The sequence below is a fragment of the Staurois parvus genome, unplaced genomic scaffold, assembly GCF_062004578.1.
Source record: "Staurois parvus isolate SC_StPar_1 unplaced genomic scaffold, SC_StPar_1.0 ptg000418l, whole genome shotgun sequence".
NCBI classification, from domain to species: Eukaryota; Metazoa; Chordata; class Amphibia; order Anura; family Ranidae; genus Staurois; species Staurois parvus.
The window spans coordinates 1,141,151-1,159,343 of record NW_028318214.1 but is presented as its reverse complement, the minus strand read 5'-3'; the positions used below and the strand labels follow the sequence as shown (position 1 = coordinate 1,159,343).

Below are 18,193 nucleotides of genomic sequence, written 5' to 3'. Positions count from 1 at the left end.
TAATGGAAAAAGGCTGATTACAATGATTTCCTTAGGAAAGCAAAAAGGAGCCTACAAATCAATAAAAAACAAAACAGTTACTTACAGGAGGACCAGCAAAGCCAGTTGTACCAGCGGGACCGGCCTCACCACGTTCACCCTACACAAAAAAATAATGATATTTCAAAGTGTATCAAACACCTATAAAAAAACATTTTAGGACCTGAACCAAAATGTGGCATAATGAGGAACTATCAACATCTCTGATAAGCCTTGGTAATATTTATTGGTTCACAGTCAGTTAATGGGCTGCTTTCTCCAAGTACTGATTCAGCTCTATTGTTTGAAATTAAAGCTGTTACTTTTAGGCTACATATATTAATGTAACTTCATGTTTTTCACTTACTGGGGTACCACGAGGACCAGCAACACCAGAGGGACCAGCAGGACCAGATTCACCCTAAAATTCAAAATAGATACAAGGGTAAGAGTAATTGTCTTGTCTTTAACAAACATTTACAAAATGGAGGCTTCAATGTACAGCTAAGAATTGTACTTACTCTATCACCAGGACCACCAGCAGGACCGGGGGCACCAGCAGCACCAGCTGGACCCTGAATAAAACAAATTAAAATATTAAAATGGTGTCACCATGGATACTATAGCCTTGTCTTTTTTTAGATATGTAAACAGTCAGACTATGTTCAGGACCTCCTCTTCCCATTTATCAGGCACTCCTCTTCCAAACCTGTAGGACTACCTCTTTCCATCTTCCAGGCACACCCCTTCCCAGCCAGTGGACCACCTCGTCCTAAGTACCAGCCATGCCTCTAACCAATCCAGTCTCTTGGATCACATCATCCCATTTACCAGGCTTTTTTTTAAAACCACCTATTCCTAGCTAACAGGACTGCCACTCCCAACCAATATGTCCACCTCTTCCTAGACAATAGAGTTATTTCTTCCCATGTTCCAGACACACCTCTTCCCAGCCAATAGGACCTAATTGTCCTATCTACAAATTACATCTCTTTCCAGCCAATAGGAACAAATTGTCGCATCTGCCAGTTACACCTCTTCCCACCCAATAGGACCGAATTGTCCCATCTACCAATTATGCCTCTTCCCAGCCAGTAGGACCACCTTTTCCCATCTACCTGATACACCTCTTCCCAGACAGTAGGACCAAATTTTCCCATCCGCCAACTTCACCTCTTCCCACCCAATAGGATCAAATTGTCCCATCTGCCATTTACACCTCTTCCCACCCTACAGGACTAAATTGTCCCATCTACCAGTTATGCCTCTTCCCAGCCAGTAGGACCACATTTTCCCATCTACCTGATACACCTCTTCCCAGACAATAGGATCAAATTTTCCCATCTACCAATTTCACCTCTTCCCATCCAATAGGATCAAATTGTCCCATCTGCCATTTACACCTCTTTCCACCCTACAGTACCAAATTGTCCCATCTACCAATTATGCCTCTTCCCAGACAGTAGGACCACCTTTTCCCATCTACCTGATATACCTCTTCCCAGACAATAGCACCTCCTCTTTCCATCTACATACCAGGCACACCACTTCTCAGCCAGGAACACTTCATCGCATCCACAAAGGGGTTCTCTACTCATACAATAAGGTAACTTTTTCTTATAATTTAAACAGTCTTCCATCTACCCATTAGAACCACCTCCTCCCATGTAGCTGTGCAGATTCAATAGTGCTGCCTCTTTCCATTGGCTAGGCTTTAATTCAGTGGGACCAAATATTCATATCCACAGGACATGATTCCCCCCATCTAATAAGACCACTGTTTCCCATGTTATCATATCCCTTACTAGCAAATTCAGTCATCCAGTAAGGCCACCACATTAGGCACTCCTGTACCTATTCAATAGGGCATCCTCATCCTATTCATTTGGGACTTCTCTTCCCATTTAAAAGGGATGAGACATTCCCCAGTTCATTTAAGCCTCCCTCTACCCATTCTAGGTCTTTTCTCTTTAGACTTTGGGAGTTAGACTAACACTGGAGAGTGCAAAAGCTGGTGCTGCTCTGCAAAGAAACCAAGCCGCTTCCAGCTGCCTGTCACAGAGCAGGAAAATATATATATATATATATATATATATATATATACAGTATATAAGTAGAGCCCTAGGCAAAGCAAAGTGCTAAGCAAAGGCCTTCTGTGTCTAATGCTGAATACCAAATAAAATGTACTCACACGAGCGCCATCTCTTCCTGAGTTGCCGTATTCTCCAGCACCTCCAGCATCACCCTGTAGAGTAAGAATAAACACTAAAGAAATTGTAGTTATAATTGCAATGTTTTTTTCTGTATATTCTCTGAGCTAACTGGGTTTTTATAGGATATTCTGTGTCTTAACGGTGTTGGGGGGGGGGGATATATTGGGGAATGTTGGGTGTCATGTTTAAGGGAAAGTAATAACCAAAATTAGCATTTGTTGGTACTTGGTGGTACTTATCTTCTCTTATTTTACCTTCTCTCCTTTGCCTCCAGGACCTCCAGCAGTACCTCTTTCTCCAGGAATACCAACAGGGCCAGAAGGTCCAAGGCCTCCATTCAAACCAGCAACACCGGGCTCTCCCTAGGTATGAGGAGAATAAAGGTTGTTTTAATGAGTATTTCCATCGTTTGATAATATGCAGTGACAGTTACCCACATTCCACTTTCCTTAACCATTAACTTTAAAAACATCCTATTCTTGGTCCCTGAACAGCAAAGTCATGTTAATTAATGCTGTAAATAAGTAACTTCCAAACATTTAGGCCGCATACCATGTCCCCTCCCAGGAAGTAACTTTATTTAGCCAACAAGGTGCTCTCACAGCAGCTGTAGGAGCAGCCTGTTGGCTAAATAAAGTTACTTTTTTGAAGACAGATTACCTTTTTTTGGTGCTTCTAAAAACTTTAACTGGTTGCACGGCATCTGAAAGCATTGCACCAATAGAGTTGGTGCTTGTGGTCATTAGGAGCGTAGGACAATGCATTTTTATTGTGACTCTGCATGCAGAGTTATGCAAACTGCACCTTCACCTCTACTCGGCGTATGAATACTACAGTTCTTATCGTTCCGGGCAAGTCCTGTTGGCTAGCTACCGTGTTCTGTGGCTTATTATCAATTGTTCAATTCATCATCCTTGCCTTATAGATAATGTTCAGAACTGAACAGTTGATAATAAGCCACAGGAAAGAGCAGGAGACCAAAAGGCTTTGTCAGGACTTCTTGGCCACCTGCCCAAGGCCCAAGTAGAAGACCAGGACAAGGGACAGGTAGATGAAGATAAAAAAAATCCAAACCAAGTGACAACCAGGGGCAACAGATCAGAAGTGGATAACAGAGACAAAGCTAGAGACTAACAGTCATTAAAAGGGGTGAAGATCAGAAAAAGTTTCTAGAGAGTATCTTGAGTCATAAGCAGGAGCAACAGATCAGGATAATTGCAGGAAGACTTGTTAGGGTGTTGACAAGTAGCAACGACAAGTTTAGTAGAAATTCCTGGTGTAGATAGGAAGAAGTCAGAATGAGGGAAAGGTGAGAGAATTATCTGCTGATTAAACTACACCTGTAATGCTTATGACTTTTATTTATCAAAAATTACATTTCAAAGCACATATTTTAATTTTCTTACACCACAACAACCAAAGTACCTTTTGTCCATCAGTTCCAGGAGCTCCAGATGGGCCACGGGCTCCCAAAGGTCCAAGAGGGCCAGCAGCACCGCTTTCACCAGGGGCACCACGTTCACCCTGCGTTGAGATAAATAAAATTAGGTGGAACACATTTTTTAACACCCCAGTTTGTCAACTATATAATCATACCATCTTTTAAAGCCTTCTGTAGCAAATTAATACTTACTCTTGGGCCAGCAGTACCAGGAGGACCAAAGTCACCAGGAGCACCCTATAAAAAAAACACACAAGAGGAGTTATTGGCTGCCCAGATTTCAATTATGAACCAATGAACTGCAGTAAGAAAATTTAATAGACCTTTTAGGTCATCCTGAGCTAATCCTCAGCTGCTTAAGTAACAATTAGTGAATTTCAAACACCTTATTTAATACTCCAAGTATGATAACATGTTTTCTCAATGTAGTGGTAAGTTTAGAAATGTTTCTATTGCATAGTAAAGCTCACTAATGGAAAAGAAACAAAATGACTGTAAAATCATTATTTTTCAGCAACTGGCAAGATTGAACATCAATTTTGCCCTTCATTATTGAATTTGCATGTCTGCCAACAGTATGAAAGGTAAACTCCTGATGTTTTAATCCCTAACCTCAGCCTCCCAAAACTCCACATATGTGGACAAAAGATCAAGCCTATTTTGCAAAGTACTGCCCCATGTAAAATGTATTGACACCTTCAATTTGCTTAAAGTAATTAGATGATATCTATGCTCACCAAACAATCTTTCGTACAGAGATCTTTCTATGATTGTACACATTTTCATTGGGTGAAATTGTATTTATGATAAAGGAGGAGAAAAGTGGGAGTGCCATGGGTGCCTCTGAAGAAGCAAAGGCAATTGGTTTGAGAAACTCATCCGAAATAATCAACCTTCATGCTCTGCTAAAGGAGTATCATCCAGGACTGTAGAGGGCCTACAAACTTCTGAATGTTCCCCCATCCAACCGGATCACACAGTCTGCCACAGATAGACTATTATTCTGCTAAGATATGCATCTTACTAGGGACTCAACTGTTCACACACATACACATGCTTGTAGAATGCAAAAGGCTATATCTATATGCTACTGTAGTATAAAATAGATAATTTGGTTATATTGTGTACAGACATTAGAGTGCAATTATATATGGCACGTCTTAATGACTGATATACTGAATTATATATTATATTATATATTATTATATATTATATTATATATATATTATATTATATATATATTATATTATAATATATATTATATATTAATATATATTTATTAATTATATTATTATATAATATATATATATATATATATATATATACAAAATTAATATATTATATATGTTATATTATATTATATTATATTATATTATATATTATTACTACCTGCAGGAAAGTTAAATGATTAATACTCTTGAATTTGCAGCAAAGGGATTGTGGGTTTTTCCCACTTGGTCCCTATCTGCGTTTAATTTGCATCATTTCATGATGCTAGGTTAAAGTTCCCTGCAGGTTCAATGGCCCCCACCAACAACCCAAAAACATTCTAATAGGTTATTAGTTTCCACCCAAGTTGGCCCTATTATATATGCACATTGGTGACTTTTTACAAATAAAATCATTTAAAAAAGCGGACTTACTCTTTCACCGGGTTTGCCAACTTCTCCAGGAGGACCACCAGGACCAGGCAGACCCTGCAAGGAGGAAGAAAGTGTTAGAGATTAAAGGTAATATGACAGAATACATTATTTATGCTTGATAAGTATATTTCATGTTCAAGTGTAAGTTTCAGAAAATAATTAAAAATGTGTCAAAAATAACCAGTTAATTACTATCACAAAAATCCTCAAAAAACAGTAGCCATTTAGGATTTTTTGTGACACAAAAGAACCCACTGCATAATTCCTCCATTAAAATTTACTTTATACGTTTATCACAGATGGCAAATGCCTATTTTTTGTGATTGGTGTAGTTCAGAACAGTGTTTCTGAACATAATTGTTTATACTTCAACTTGTCGACTGTATAGATGTGTTGCCAGCACCTTAATTTAATAATGTGTATTCATGTTTTCCAAGTAATGCGTTCCAAGTAATGTGAATTTCCTTTCATTGTGCAAGAAGATTAGAGAAAAACCCACCTGGAAACCTGGAGCACCAGAGGGACCTTGTTCACCTCTCTCACCTGTAGGACCCTGTAGGACAAACACAAAAAATATATATTTGTTAGATTCTTTTTTGTTGTCAGGGTTTGTACTCTTTTAAAGTATTTCTGCTGTTTTGCATAAAGATTATCTAGACTACAGGAAACCACTTCATTTTGCCAGCCATTATTCCAGCTTGTGTGGATGAACATTCCTTCGAGAACACGTGATATCAACGACCTTAAAAAAAATGTCTCGGACCAATCACTACCTCCTAATGGATTAAATTTTTCCCAAAGAAAATGTGTTCAGTATATAAGTTCCATTCAGAGAAGACAGACAATGGAGAGCCAATACTTACACCAAGGCCAATGGGACCTTGAGCACCATTGTTTCCGTCAGGTCCAGGAGCTCCCTGAAGAAAAAGATTGAAAAAGTAAGTTATTGTTGACAAGCATAGTTTAGTGTGTGCTCTAAGGATATTAGAAAGATATTGGCCGTCACATAAGGGAGTAACACATGTTGCAAATGGGCTTTGGGGATACAATGATCCTATTAGAACAAAAGAAGGGTCATAGGAGTAGACCTCCACTGCTGTGAAGAGCAGAGATATCACCTGATGTAGACAACATTGTTTTACATCTACCAATCTATGTGAAGCCAACTATGAAGCTCAACTCTTTGTGGTATATGAGCTATGGTGGGCACAGGGGGACATGCTGTGGCAATATGCACTGGGGTCAACGGCAGGAAATAGTACAGCATATAGCAATACATATAAATCAGTAAATGTTAGATATCAAATTTTTTTTATGTATTATATTGTGATGTTGACGTTTCTTGGGGTGATATCTTTTGTTAGAGTGCTGTGATTGTAATTATTCCTGCTTGTGCCCATAGCATGTACTTCCATTCCTTACCTACCATTATTGTAGCAAAATAGTCTTTTTTTGAGCATAAAACCTATATAGATCATACAGCTATAAGAATCTATTATCTCCTTAAAAATAACACTTTAGGGCTGATTCGGCAAGGACTATGGTCTTGGCACTGGTTTCTAATTCTGCCAACCCTTCACAGTTTGTGAATATTGTTATTATACCTTTTGATTTAAGATAATAAGCTTCAGATCTACGGGCAGCACAGTGCCTAAACGGTTAGCACTTCCGCCTGGCAGTACTAGGGTCGTTGGTTCAAATCTCAACCACGGCACCCCCTGCCTGGAGTTTGTATGTTCTCCCGGTTTCCTCCCACACTCCAAAGACATGCTGGTAGGTTAATTGGCTCCTGTCTAATTTGGCCCTAGTATGTGTATGTATGAATGTGAGTTAGGGATCTTAGATTGTACGTCCCTTGAGGGTTAGGGACTGATGTGAATGTACAATAAATATGTAAAGCGCTGAGCAAACTGTTGGCGCTATATAAATCCTGTATAATAATAATAATAAAGCGCTGCGTAAATTGACGGTGCTATATAAGTACCTGAAATAAATAAAATAAATAAATATCTTAACTTCTGCAAAGGTGCATGTCAAGATGTGCATTGAAGTCTATTCAATTTACAGCAAATTGGCTAAGCGTTTTGATATTAAAGAGCAGTGGATATTACACTTACCCTGTTTCCAGAGGGTCCTTGGCTTCCCTTATCTCCGTTCTTGCCAGGCTCACCCTATAAACAATATAGAAACAGTTTCAAACCTGTAGTTTGCAATGTAAGCTACAAAGTTTTTTTTTTTAATTGTAAACTGGGGGGTTCCACTTACATTGGGACCTTTGGGTCCAGGGAATCCAATAGCACCAGGTTCACCTCTAGCACCAGCAGGACCAGCTGGACCAGAACGACCCTCAATACCTTGGGGACCCTTAAAGATAAAAAGGATCATTTAGTTTTGTTTTGTGCATTTCTTCCAGATCTGTGCAGTATTCCAGTGTGAGACTTTCCCTCTGTGCAGGAGCTTCCTGTAATAAAGACCGCTTACTGCTACTGTCTTTCCTTGTTCAGGGTGACTGGTCTTGTCTCCGCCCCCTCCTGTAGTTTACTATAGTAGGTGGAGCTCTGCTCTCTACACGGACTATGTGCAGCACACTAATGATGTCACTGATATTTTTACAAGGTAATATCTGATGTTTACAACATCATTTGGTGCAAACAAAAAATATTCATATCCTCTGTAGCTATTGCAGAATATAATTAAAGGCTTTGTTGCTTCAGCTTCAACATGTTTGTGCAGAAATTTGGCAATAAGTATGGGTGTCTTAACTGATGATGGAAGCTGTAGCCATGGTAGCATGACCTTCCAACTGATCTGAAGATAGTCACTGTCTAATGGACATTTCTCTTTTTCCAGCCTAGAGAACTATGTTATTGTGGGGTCTGATGAAGAATCCGATGCTTCGAAACGCATTACCGCCCCCTTCTTGTGGCACTACGCTCACGTGGTGACGTCACATCCGCCCGGCAGCCATCTGCATTCCAGCTTGGTTTCTAACACAGCCACAGCTGCTGGATGCTGGATGCGAAAGGTGTGAATCAGGAGACCTGGCTCCCCTAGCAGCTTTGGCCCCTAGATGTCCATCCACCCTCTCCATCAGCCTTTGGGATCTCTACCAGGACGACGTCTACTCTGAGACACATGCCTTTATCCACTACTATCTAGTGAGTTACCTTTTAATACTGCACTTAGTCTGGCACCCCTCTCTTCTTTTCTGTTATTGTGATATACCTTACAATAAAAATGTCAGAAACTTACAGCAAGACCTTCTTTGCCTTGGGGACCAGTGCTGCCAGAGAAACCGGGAAGACCCTAAATGGAAAGGATTAAAACACATGATTAAACGTGAAAGGATAAGAAAATGATATATAACATGAATGCATTTATCAGAAACTGTTTTACTTCTTGATCAAAAAGCATGAATCATGCATACACATTTTGGCAAATGCCCTACTTATTGAATTATGTGATAATTTATGTAGGATAACGGATAGAAATAGCCAGTTTGCTGTTTAAAAGAAACTTAAATTTGATTATAATTTTGAGAAATGAAATGTGAATGTGGTATTGATAAGCCTGGTCAGTATCTAATTTTATAAAAAAAAAGTATGGTCTGTTCATAAAACATTTGTTAAAAAAAATTAGAACCATTGATGCAAGCTGAACTAAATATTCCTGTATGTTCCTGAATAGATTAACTCTGGTATCATCAGCCCCCTCTAGTGGCCACCATGCTGTATAATGTTCTGAAATACCAAATGAGAAAATATGCCACATTTTAGCCACTAGGTGGAGCTAATGATACAGAAGTTACTCTATTCGAAAATATAGGGCGATATTTAGTTCAGTTTGTACAAATGTTTCTGACATTCATGCAATGAATGTTTTATAAATTGCCGACCTTGATTCTACAGTTCTATAATAAATATCTTCATAGGAGCAGCCATGATTGCAGTTCCTACTTAGTAATACATTACAATGATTGTGCTTTACCAATCCTTTCAGTGTAAATCTATGGGTGGGGCTGTGTGTAAAACGACTTATACTGTCACAAGGGTATATTTATCAACCAATAAAGCTGACATTCACCAAGGACTCACGGGTTTATAGGTTTTATTAGGCATGAATTGATTCACCACTAGTGAATGTTAGGAAATCACACTGACTGTTTTAAAAATATGTTACAGTAATATTCTATTAATTGTTAGACATGTGCATTTCATTACGGTTCGTTTTTCCGTTGAACATTTTATTTTTGGAGGTTCAGGTGTGTACGAATCTCCGAATGGACATGGTAACAAATGTCAATGAATCCGAAAAAAAAAATGATAACAAAATTAATGAATGAATTTGTTTCATTCGTATGATGTGATAGTAGTTCAGGCCCATGAGGAATTTGTTCGATAATTCAGATTCGTATTGATCTGAATTTTGTTCCATTGGTCAATTGAGATGCACATGACGCCAGCCAATACTATCCAGTTAGCTCATGCCATTTCTCTTGGTGGGTTGGACTAGCGTCCAAAAATATTGAATACTTCTGATTTGGATCTGCCTGATTCGATAGTATATCAAATATATAACAATCTTCTGGAAAAACTGCAACATTTTTCTAATCCACACAGACCAATGGATATATGAAACGAATGCTGAAGATGTCTTTTTTCAGCCAGACTAACTATGAAATTAATTTCGAAAAAGAATCAGCTCAACATAACGAATATGACGAAGCAAAATTCTTCCATGAACGAACGCATCCGAAATGAAATGCAAATTTCCAGCGTGCACATGTTCTACAACAGCACTAGGGATGCTGACTGTCTTGACTGATATACATATAGCCACTAGAGGAAGCACCTACATATTTGTATGTTAAATATATGTATATTGTAAAGTGCTGAGCACACTGTTGGCGCTATATAAATCCTGTATAATAATAATAATAATATATTTAAAAAAGCTATGTCAAGCCATAAACTGTTTTTCTAGCTTTGCATAGAGTGAGGAAGGATTAGAACCCTTCCGGTTTTTTAATTCGAACCCTGAGTTCTGTTTGAGAGATTTATTGCCACTTCCTATCCTGCCCACAACTGCTTCACAAGACAGGAACTGAAGGAAAATTTGCAACAGGGACACAGGCAGAAATAAATAACCCACAGGGGTTCTAGCCTTCTCCTAATCTACTAAAGAAAAATATTTTAATTTCTGTCTGTGTCTCTTTTGCAGATTTTCCTTCACTTCTTGTCTGGAGAATCTGTTGTCACCATGGCAGGAGGCGAGGGGAAATTTCTCTAACAGAGCCCTGAATAGCAGTAAACGCCAAACACTCCAAAACTCAAAAAAAAAAAAGGTAAAAAAGTTTGGGCTTTGCATACACTTTAAGAAAAAAAGCCAATAGCAACAGACACAGTAAAAATGTCAAAAACTAAAATAAAATAAAAAAAAGTTACAATACACTTTACCTCCAAATAATTACTGACTAGGGAAAATATGTGATAGGTGAGTATGAAGAGGATGGCGTGAAGAGGTATGAAGGATTTTATTAGTATCAATCAATTTACAAAAGGAGATTGACTTACTCTTGCACCGAGAAGACCAGGCTCTCCAGGGCGTCCAGCATCTCCATTAGGACCTCTGGCACCAGGAGAACCAGAAGCACCACGGTTACCAGCGGGGCCCTAAAATATATACAATAAATGATTACAAATATGTATCTATTATTTATTATTCCTGACTAGCCCAAATACCCTTCACCCAACTTACTAATCCACCAGCTCTACCATCAGGTCCAGGCAGACCACGAGTTCCGGGAACACCCTAAAGTACACAAAAACAGACACTATTAATGGAGAACGATTTTTATAAAATCAATTCTTATTCTACTAAACAATGAATATAGTCTCTCTTACAGGGATTGAAAGTAAACCTGACATGTTTCAGTCACAGGTGTAATCTTAAAAGTGTTAATCGTATTTAAAGGGTCAGTCGACACTTGGCAAATTACTTTGGAGATACTTGGTGGACACTTTGGTAGTGACTGGAGGATAAATCATCTGACAGTCTCTTCGATCTCTTGGGAACTCTATTGGTGATATCTCTGCAGTTCCTCAGTCTGCACACCCATTATGAGGGTCCCCACCATCCCTATTGGACTTGCAAGGGTAAATGTGTTTGTACACCAACCTCTCGGACACAAAGAAATAAACTGCTTTACAGGATAAGAATATATGAAAGCCAAGTTCAAGCCCAATGACATTCATTCGATCATCCATACTGGTGTCTTGTGCTTAATTCAGCCGTGCCACTTCTTGAAGACTTTTCATGTTTTTATGTTTTAAAGCAATGGATGCTGTATCCCATATACAGGACTGTTTGCCCTACAAGGATATTAGGGGAGGACAGTGCTGAGGCCGGAGGAATTTGCCCTCGGGGCAAGTACTAACAAGATATATTCCTAGATAGTAAGCTCCGAGGAGTAGGGCTCTCCTATCCCTCTTGTATTGAACTGTATTGTTTCTGTATTGTCTCCTGTTATATTGTAAACGCGCTGAGCAAACTATTGGTGCTATATAAATCCTGTATAATAATTAGACTTGTGGTCCTGAGTGAAGATACTTCATAATTCAGACACTGATCAGTGTGGGGTAAGCAGTCATTGACACATGTTGGTCATTACATAACTTTTTGCTTCTCATTAGGACCTGCAATTGCAGATTGTGACAGATGGAACTTTTCTAGCACTGACTTACTTTGTGGCTCTGAGATCCCACGAGTCTAAGATGTGTCACTGTAAGCTAGTGGCCCACAAACCACAGTTTGCCTGCATTTACCTAGCCCTTGGGGCACAATTTCTCTCACTGACACCAATAATGGGGTATAATTTCTGATGACACCGGAGCACAAATACTTCCACTGATACCATTGATGGGGTGCTTTTTATCCCACTAACACCCACGATGGGGCACTGTTGCATCCTCTGACATAAATGATAGGGCACAATTCCTCCCAATAACACCAATGCTGGGCCGTAATTTCTCCAACTGATGCCAACAACGGGAAGTAATTCTTCTGACAATGGTTGAGGCACTATTCCTTCCACTGACCCCAACAAAGGGACTTTATTCCTGTCAATGACATCAATGATGGGTCACTATTTCTCCCACTGCTTTCAGCAACAGGGCACTAATCCTTGCACTGACACCAATAAAGGGGCATTATTTCTCCCTCCACTGACAACAGGTGCTTGGTCAGTATGATCTTTCTCAAGTCTTAAGGACAGTGAAATGAAGCTTTATGGCACTCTTTAATTGGATATGAGCAGGTCAACTAAAACTGTTTGGAAAATATTCTTCTTTATAATTCCATATTTGAAAAAAAACCCTGATGAATAAAATAAAAACATTATTGTCGCAGTTGACATATGATGCATCATACGTACTCTAATTCCAGCACTGCCAGAAGGACCAGAAGATCCAGCCTCTCCATTGGGACCTCTCTTTCCTTCCTCACCAGAAGGACCAGCGGGACCATTTTGACCAATGGCACCCTTAAAACAAAAACAGCATGTGGTGAGCCTCGAAGCAAACTATGGGTCAAAAATGAGTTTTAAACATTGGTCGATTATACTTACAGGTTCTCCTTTGGCTCCAGTGTCTCCTTTGCCACCAGAAACTCCAGGGTCACCCTAAAGCAAAAAGTCTGTGATTAATGTGATTATATTAATCTTGGGATACTTTATTTATACAATGTTGTTTTCCAACAATATAAAATTGGCAAACCTACCACTTGGAAAAGTATATCACTATACAACAAATAACGTTGTATAGTGATATAGTGATATAAAGGTTGGCTTTGGTGGCCATCTTTACTCAACCTTATTAACAATGTAAAAGAAATTAGACAATAGGAAGCTATTTGTTGTAAGTGAGCTTGAATTTGTCATCACAATACATTGTTATTCTAAAGTCAACCTAAGATCAGTATTACTGAATTTTTGCTAACGTGCGAGACATAACATGATGATTGCAGTGTTTCCATTGCCATACTCTAAGAAGGAATGCAGAAGCAAAACTTTGCTGCCTAACACACAGAAAATATGTTATTGGTGAGTAACAGGACCCAAATTACAAGAGTAAAAGTTAGTAGTGGAAGTTACGTCCTGTAGGACTATCTTTTAACTCCCAAGAAGTTCATGAAATACTTGTATATATCTACATACAAGTTAAATTGAAGTGCCCTTTAGACAGCATAGGAGCTGGTAAGAGTTAAATTACTTACAGCAAGACCTCTTGCACCAGATGGTCCATTAGGTCCGGGAGGTCCAGGAATACCACGACCTCCAGGGAGTCCAGGAGCACCACCTACACCAGGAAGACCCTGAAATAGTGCAAAAAGATCATTTTAGTTAAAAATATATCCAAATAAATATAGTAAAGTTGCAACAATAAAAATACCACCCCCCACAGCTTATCTCATTCCCAATAATTTAAGTGGTTTGAATACTTACAGCTGCACCTTTAGCTCCATTCACACCATTAGCACCAGGGTTTCCCTAAAATATAAGCAAATAAAAGTTTTAGGTACAATTGGGATTGTAAAATTAACTATCGTTTCAATGCCAAATTTACTTACAGGAGGTCCGACAGGTCCAAGAGCACCAGGGGGTCCAGGCTCGCCTCTTCCTCCAGCAGCACCACCTGAGCCAGTGTTACCAGAAGGTCCTAGCTCACCCTGGTAGGTGAAAAAAAGCATGTTACTGAGAGTCAAGCTGAATACGGTTTATATAGATAACAATACCCTAATATTCTTTAAAATACTGCTCGCTCTTCAAGGCCTATTATATCATGCATGTATTACCTCAACCTCCATATATACTGTATGTTTTTCAATATGGCCAGCATCATCACCTTAAATTTGCAATTATACTAAGTTGCATTGCCTGAAAGTGGTAGTGTTTGCAGTGGTAGAACCTGCTCAGTAAGATGATGGGTGGGAAGAGAAGTTCTCAAATAGGCTTACAGGAAGAGAACTCAAGGCAGGTGTTACCAAGATACACAGAACAGGCAAATGGTGGGCTCAGTGTCTGCAGAACATCAGGATCTGACAAATGTCACTTTTGTTATTCTAGGCTGCCATATTGCTCACTAGAGAAAGACTATGGGATTGATTTACTAAAGGCAAAAAGGCTGTTCATGCTGCGAAGGAAGTTGCACTTTGCATTGGAAATTTCCCCAGAGCTTAGTGAATGCGGTAACATTTCATTTGGTAAAAATACCCAATCACGTGCAAGGAAAATGAAAAAACTGCATTTTTGCTTGGACATGACCAGATCATGGAAGTCAGCAGAGCTTCAGCTCATTCACCAAGCTTTGGGGCGAATTCTCATACAAAATACAACTTATTATGCAAAGTGAGCTGTCTATTTACCTTTAGTAAAGCAACCACTATATGTGTTAATATTGTTTTTTTCTTTAGCTACTAAACTGAAGATTTCTTTACCTATAGTAGTTGTAGACTATCTATGCCAATGAAGTAGCTCAGGAAGAACATAGAAGTCAACAGACAAGTTAACAAGCACTTCCTCAGAGGCATATTAGACAAAACTAAGCCATAGGATCAGGCCTTCCACACCGCCAGGTCTGCTAGTTATTTCTAATATTCTAATATTGTTTTCTTATAGTTGGTTCCAGGGGCGGACTGGCAACTCATGGGGCCCCCGGGAAACAGGGGATCATGGGGCCTCTGTGTCCTCACCCACACTCAAACCACACCCAAAACAGCCTATGAAAGGTACCAAGGGCATCTCATGGGGCCCCCTACTGACTCCAGGCCCTCGGGCAGTGCCCGAGTGCCGCAATGGTCAGTCCGCCCCTGGTTGGTTCACACCTACAGTTGCGACCAAGTGCATGTTGCACATAGGGTAGTCCATTCATTTCAATGTGCTGCCCTTATATACAAGAAATGTGAAAAAGAAGCCCCCAAATCTTTTCCGAAAACACGTTGCATCAAGCCACATGTTCAATGGCACCTTGCTAAATGGCAGCGCGTTTCTCTGCGTGTTGGGAAAACACGCAATTTTGTGCACATTCTCAACACACATAGATATGAACCTAGCCTTAAGATATAATTCTTTAGTATGATGAGTTTATTCATTATAATGACCCCTTGCACTTATTCGCCTATCGAGTACGTCAGAGAAATGAACAATGATATGTGCAAAGTGCAATAACCTATCATAACCAGCTATCCCTTACTAACAGCAGATGTGTGAAAGGTGAGTTATGGATCACACCTCTGAACACAATGCACATTGCCTTATTCAATAAAGCAAACAATGTTTAGGTCTAATATATTCAGGTAACTGTGACCCAGAAATACACAGGTTTGGTACACTCACCTTGGCACCAGGAGCACCGGGAAGACCAGGAGCACCAGCTGAACCGATTGGGCCCTGAAAGAATCACAAAAATTAACCAGTTAGGGATTTTAAAAATGGCTTTTGTTTTATTTTATACTCTACAATGAAAATACTAAAAATAAAAATCAATAATACTTAAGAGGTCCACCTTTCAGGAAATCCCCAGCAAATTAATTAGGAAGCAACCTTGCCCCCTACAAATAGGAGTTGCTTTAGATGCAATAGGCATCTTTATTTTACATACTGTTTCGTTATTGGATTTTCTTGGGTCATTAAAGCTGAACTCTGGGACACCCAAATACTTTCTAAATATATAGAGGCATGTGCAATCTTACTAAAATCTTGGTGTTCTTTCTCTATTTCCTGCACATTTGTACAGTAATCCAGTGTGAAATGTTACCCCGTATAGGAGCTTTCTGACTTAAGATCAGCTCAATCCATCAAAGCCACACCCCCCAATATGTTTCACCCTACTTCCCAGATGGGGCAAAATGCGTAAGTCCATGATTCAATGGATTGAGCTAAGACTGCATTTATGTACCTACAACATGGCTAGGTGGGGGGTGCTGGAGCAGGGAAACCTCTTTTTTCATTTTAACTTCATGCCATCCCCAGCCTGCACCCTCACAAGTCAACGGCATCCTTCTTACAGGATCCACAAACTTGAGTGGGGACATCTACACTATAACTTCGGGTCACTGTATTGAGACCAATCATTGCTGCTCTCTGCAGGGTGACTGGTTTTGTATCTGATGTATTGAATGTGTCCTCACTGGTCTGATGTCAACTCTAAAATTTTGCATTTCCTATTTTGCACTCTCAGTGACAATAGTCACCAGGACAAACAGTGAGTGAATTACCCCAGTGGGTACATGGACGTCAATAAAAACCCAACAGAGATTTTTGCTATAAATACACTTTTCCTATGGGAACTCAAAAATGCCCAAACACATTCAGCTTCTAGTTACTAGTTTTACCGCTTTTCTTCTTTAATTCATATCATCTGTAATAAAATAAAAGGATATACTTACAGCAGGTCCAACTGGGCCAGAACTGCCATCACTTCCACGAGGACCCTAATGAAATAGAAACATATGATCAGCTTAGAGGAACAACAATCACACAGATTGGGTAAAACTTGCTAAATTCATTGATAAACTATGTTTCAGATACATAAAAACTTGATTATTAACTTACAGCAGAGCCAGGTGATCCAACACGTCCTCTCTCACCGGGGAGACCACGAGCACCCTACAAAACAAGAGGGAACATTCATTATTTTATACATTCATTAGCTACAAACCCCTTGTTTAATATCTATATAAATTATAGATAATTATAACTGTGTGTCTTTTTGAACATTGCAAAACTAGTAAATCATAACAACTGTGTGTCACCATGTACACAATGTACATGGTGTTATGTTGAAGAACGTTTTGCTATCTATCTTTTTCAGCTTGGATGAGTAGCAAAATGTCCCTCAACTTTACAGCTCAAGTTCAGTTGAATGTGACTAGCTATTACTAGCTATGCCATGGCCTGGACAAAGGAGAACCATCACATATATGTCTTCTACTGATGCTTTGAAGTGGTGGCAGCAGACAAGCTAGAGCAGCACTAGGTTTGCCCTAAGGTCAATGTTATAGGGGTCATCATTATACAGGGATGTCAGGGCGCTGTTTAGAACAGAGGTACGCATGTGTGAAGACACAGATCTGGCACGTCTTCCAGTATCTTACATGGAAATGTGTGCAGATGCATTTGATGTACACACACCGGCGCATGCATGCACATGTGCAATCATGAAATTGGCGCCAGATGACCTATTGAAGGAAGGAAGCAATGATCTTCAGTTTATCTGTGCTTCTTGTTCCTATGTATCCTGCATTATCCTGATCCCTTGTTGCCGGCTCGGCCTGCTTCTGGACTTTTCTTCTGCTTGACCTCTTTTTGTTAACTTGGCTTGTGTAACAGGCTCTTCTTCTGCCCACCCATGTATGATTCTGGCTTGTCTCCTGACCACTCTGACGCCTTCTAATCCTAACTGCTGGACATGACCTTGGCTGTGTTCCTGACTACACTATTGCCTTGCATCCTGTTGACCTCCTGTGTACAACTCTGGAGATATTGACCTCTGCTATTCTTTCACAGTTTTTCCTTGCCAGTCTGATCCTGCTTCCTCCACAGATGTTAACATATCACTTGCTGCCACACTGGACCTACTGTACCAAAAGTATCCCTTGTGTTCTTGCCATCACTCCTAACCACCTGCCTGAGGAGCACTTAGCTGGATACTTCCTAAAACAGTTCTCAGTGAATCAAGCTAACAGCACCTGTGCTCTTTTGAGACTTGCACTTAATGTTATCACCTCATGGGGTTCTTGGACCTTAGCCACAAGGGAAGCCCTCTCGTCACCTTGGCCTCCAACCAGGTACGTTTCTTAGAGCTCATAATACAGAAGATAGA

The 18,193-nt window shown here is 39.7% G+C and overlaps 1 protein-coding gene across 1 annotated transcript in view; it reads right to left on the bottom strand.

Moving 5' to 3' along the window:
- The window catches only part of COL1A2 (collagen type I alpha 2 chain), a 56,753-nt gene that overhangs the window by 18,713 nt on the left and 19,847 nt on the right, over positions 1 to 18,193 (bottom strand). Inside the window, exons 11-33 of the mRNA XM_089687134.1 lie at positions 16,924 to 16,977; positions 16,758 to 16,802; positions 15,706 to 15,759; positions 13,941 to 14,039; positions 13,816 to 13,860; positions 13,587 to 13,685; positions 12,940 to 12,993; positions 12,748 to 12,855; positions 11,073 to 11,126; positions 10,889 to 10,987; positions 8,568 to 8,621; positions 7,581 to 7,679; positions 7,433 to 7,486; positions 6,179 to 6,232; positions 5,815 to 5,868; positions 5,316 to 5,369; positions 3,865 to 3,909; positions 3,657 to 3,755; positions 2,486 to 2,593; positions 2,210 to 2,263; positions 540 to 593; positions 386 to 439; positions 86 to 139 (exon numbers count right to left, since the gene is read on the bottom strand). Of these exons, the coding sequence (XP_089543260.1) occupies positions 86 to 139; positions 386 to 439; positions 540 to 593; positions 2,210 to 2,263; positions 2,486 to 2,593; positions 3,657 to 3,755; positions 3,865 to 3,909; positions 5,316 to 5,369; positions 5,815 to 5,868; positions 6,179 to 6,232; positions 7,433 to 7,486; positions 7,581 to 7,679; positions 8,568 to 8,621; positions 10,889 to 10,987; positions 11,073 to 11,126; positions 12,748 to 12,855; positions 12,940 to 12,993; positions 13,587 to 13,685; positions 13,816 to 13,860; positions 13,941 to 14,039; positions 15,706 to 15,759; positions 16,758 to 16,802; positions 16,924 to 16,977 (1,548 nt within the window). The remainder of the gene's footprint in view (positions 1 to 85; positions 140 to 385; positions 440 to 539; positions 594 to 2,209; positions 2,264 to 2,485; positions 2,594 to 3,656; positions 3,756 to 3,864; positions 3,910 to 5,315; positions 5,370 to 5,814; positions 5,869 to 6,178; positions 6,233 to 7,432; positions 7,487 to 7,580; positions 7,680 to 8,567; positions 8,622 to 10,888; positions 10,988 to 11,072; positions 11,127 to 12,747; positions 12,856 to 12,939; positions 12,994 to 13,586; positions 13,686 to 13,815; positions 13,861 to 13,940; positions 14,040 to 15,705; positions 15,760 to 16,757; positions 16,803 to 16,923; positions 16,978 to 18,193) is intronic.